General features: G+C 42.6%; 1 protein-coding gene across 1 annotated transcript in view; it reads left to right on the top strand.

Moving 5' to 3' along the window:
• BIN2 (bridging integrator 2) overlaps nt 1-3460 on the top strand; it is a 30143-nt gene that overhangs the window by 12988 nt on the left and 13695 nt on the right. Inside the window, exons 5-8 of the mRNA XM_019623874.1 lie at nt 393-500; nt 824-909; nt 2033-2108; nt 2968-3050. Of these exons, the coding sequence (XP_019479419.1) occupies nt 393-500; nt 824-909; nt 2033-2108; nt 2968-3050 (353 nt within the window). The remainder of the gene's footprint in view (nt 1-392; nt 501-823; nt 910-2032; nt 2109-2967; nt 3051-3460) is intronic.

Below are 3460 nucleotides of genomic sequence, written 5' to 3'. Positions count from 1 at the left end.
CGGCTACTAAGACTCCAAACCAGATGGGCCTTGACCTACGTCACAAGGCTAATAAACGGCAGTGCTGGGAGTAAGACCCCAAACTCCTACCTTTCAATTTCATAGGATTCTCAAGACCATTTTCCTGGAGGCTGAACCAGTTTATAGTGGGTTCATAGGGAATATTAATATCTAATTCAGGTTTCCATGTGCTCTGTAGGATTGCCCATACTCTTATCTTCTGAGAATTCTCCATTCTTTCCAGATAGTAAGGGAGATCCTTTGGGCACAAAACCCTGTTAGAACATGAAATTTGATAATAGGACCTAGGAATCTTGCCTCTCTGTTTGATACTCTGTTAACATCCTGACCACTGAAGAGCATCAAGCCCCTCTCTCATGACTCTGGATTAGGAAAGAATCGCCAAGCGGGGTCGGAAACTTGTGGATTATGACAGTGCCCGACACCACCTGGAGGCCGTGCAGAATGCCAAGAAGAAAGATGAGGCCAAGGCTGCCAAGGTAATAAAAAAAAAATTTTTTTTAAGCCTAGTAAAACCTTCCTGCCCTCTCTCTCCCCATGATGCTGGCAGGTGGCTAGGCCACACTGGGCTTAGGAAATGATTAATTCAGCATCCAGCATCCTCAAGGAAATTCTGTTTCTTCTGACACTGATGCTCTAAGGATAGCCAGAGACTTGAGGCTGGGAAGGGCATGGGCCTGGGGAAGAAAAGACATGGCTCCAAGTAAGCCTAGATCCTGAAACAATGCAGAGGATGAAAGAAGCAGCTTCTGGCCTGTGATTCAGGATTGAGGGGGATTGTGCTTTGTCTTTTACCACCTAGGCAGAGGAAGAGTTCAACAAAGCTCAGGCTGTGTTTGAAGATATGAACCAGGAACTACTAGAGGAGCTGCCTGTTCTTTATAATAGGTAAGGAGTGAGATTCAGGAAAGTGCTGGACTCATGTCACCTCATGAAAAAAGAGCCCTGGTGCAAGAGCCGAATGTAGCCTCAGCCCTGCTCCTAACTTGCTATGTGATATTAGGCAAGCTACCTTATCGCTCTAGACCTTGGTTTCTTCATCTGCAGTTCAGAGATAACCATCCTTGTCCTGCCTGCTTTTCTGGGTGTAAAGACAAGGTGCTTCTTGGATAGGAGAGATCTTGGCAAGTAAAGTGCTGTCATCATGCATACTAAGAATATCTGGTTTCATGCACAAGGGTGTATTGTTTTAAACAAGCTTTGTGTGTAACCATCCAGATTGACATAGATTTACAGAAATAAACCAGGGGATGATTATTTGCATTAATGAAGATGCCTTTGCTTCACAGTAGGTAAAAGCGTTTAGATGTAAATTTTCTACATTGGAAGAAGAATCTGAGCAGAAATTCTATTTGTATCCTATGTTCTTTTCACTGCACAAGATATACTTTAATGCAGTTGTCAGTATTTCATATTGTCACTTATTCATATTAGTCTACATATGATGGAGCCTTTTTAATGACTACATGTGTTCTGAAACATTAATTATGGGACTCCTAATTTAAATAGAATTGAAATTTTATAGTTTCTTTACATGTAAACTTCCCCAATTCATTTCCAGTAGAATTCCATTAATGTACATATAGCTTCATAGAAGCTCAATATTGCATAATGAAAATGAATAATTGCTTATGATAATAATTATAATTGTATGGCCTTATATTTATATAGTACTTTAAAAATTCTTCAAAACACTTTCATGTCTCCTTCCATACCTAAAGAGCCTGAATCAGATAACTTCATGCAACTAGAGATTTGTCACACTTTGGTGTCCACCTGGACTGATAGTGTCTCTTCCGGCCTTCCTGCTCCTGAGAGTCAAGTGCGCTCCTGGCCTGGCTTTGAGTAATCCACATCCCAGAACAACCTGAGTCTTAGGATGTGGGGTGCCTTTCTCTGTGGAGCCTTGGTGGAGGCTGACTTTGGCTTAAGCTGCTACCTTGTATTTCAAGCATAGTCTCCCTTTACCAACCCCTAACCTGTATGTGCTTGTTGTTTTGCCCCCTGATAGTCGTATTGGCTGTTATGTGACCATCTTCCAAAACATATCCAACCTGAGGGACGTCTTCTACAGGGAGATGAGCAAGGTAAGAAACAGATGGACAATTAAGATACCTGGGTGGGTTTTTCTAGTAAACATGTAGGTAGTCCTAATTTACTTCTACATAATCTCATTAAATATCCTTATCAGCACCACAGATTTTTGCCTTTTTCTCATAATTAAATAATAGCACTTGGGTGACTGTGTTGACTGTATTAAAGCACATGTATACATGTCAGAAGGTCCTTTTCAGTAACAACGGAACAATAACAGCATCCAAACTTGAACTTCAGCTTAATAAAGGAGGTTTAAGCCTACAGAAGGAACAGCTGAAATGGGGATCCAAGTTGTGAAATCTCTCTTTCGTTGCCAGGGAGCAGATAGGGCAGTGTTTAAACATAAGTCAGTTTCTCAGGTAGTTGGTCTTGAGTAGAGCCAATCCTGTTGAGTGACAGGCAGCCATAGAACATGACCTCATGGGGTCCTTTCTAGCCCTGGGATTCCAAGACTCTTTGCTATTACAGTATTAATTATATTCATATCCACATCCATACATGTTTTCTCCACAGTTACTCTGGCTAAATTATGATTTGCCTACTTAATATTTCAATGAGTTTTCATTCTCTGGGTCACCTGAGAAAAGCTAGAACCTCAAACCAAATATCAAGGACCCAGGCTTAAGTAAGCTGCCAGTCTGATGGAAGAGGCAGAACTTAAGAAGGAAGTCAGGGACGAAAGGGTGGTGGGACAGGACCCTGGACACTAGGGCAAAAGTGATGAGGAAGAATTTTGTAGGTAAGGGTGGGGAGGTTTTATTTTGGGGAGCTGTCGGAAAGAGGAGGGAGGGGATGTGCCAGTCTCAGATTCAATGTGGCTAGCACCCCTTTCTCTCTTGCTGGCTCTAGCTGAACCACAATCTCTACGAGGTGATGAGCAAACTGGAGAAGCAACATTCCGACAAGGTCTTTGTGGTGAAGGGATTATCAAGGTGAGCAACTTCTGAGACTCTTTCCTGCTTCACTTGTCCTATGTGTGAATGTGTTCAACACTCTCATCTCCAGTCCCAAATCTTGGCCTTTCCATTGTATTTATGTGCATGATATTGTTTGCTGTTTATACGACATTCCTATGTAAACTCTTTTTATGAAATATTTCAGCTATAACTAAAGGTATAAAGAATAACACAACAGGGCCAGCTGAGTGGCTCAGTTGGTTAAGAGTTGGCTTAAGAGTATGAGCTCTGAGCAACAGGGCCGCCGGTTCGATTCCCACAAAGGCCAGTGACGTTGCGCCCGAGCTGAGCTGTTGCTGAGCTGCCAACAGGTGGCAGGATGGCTCAGCTGGTGTAACAACAAGACTGCCTGTGTGATGGTGGGCTATGCCCACCCGCAACTAAGA

The sequence above is a fragment of the Hipposideros armiger genome, unplaced genomic scaffold (genome assembly GCF_001890085.2).
Source record: "Hipposideros armiger isolate ML-2016 unplaced genomic scaffold, ASM189008v1 scaffold_569, whole genome shotgun sequence".
Classification (NCBI taxonomy): domain Eukaryota; kingdom Metazoa; phylum Chordata; class Mammalia; order Chiroptera; family Hipposideridae; genus Hipposideros; species Hipposideros armiger.
This window is presented reverse-complemented; position numbering and strand designations above follow the sequence as displayed.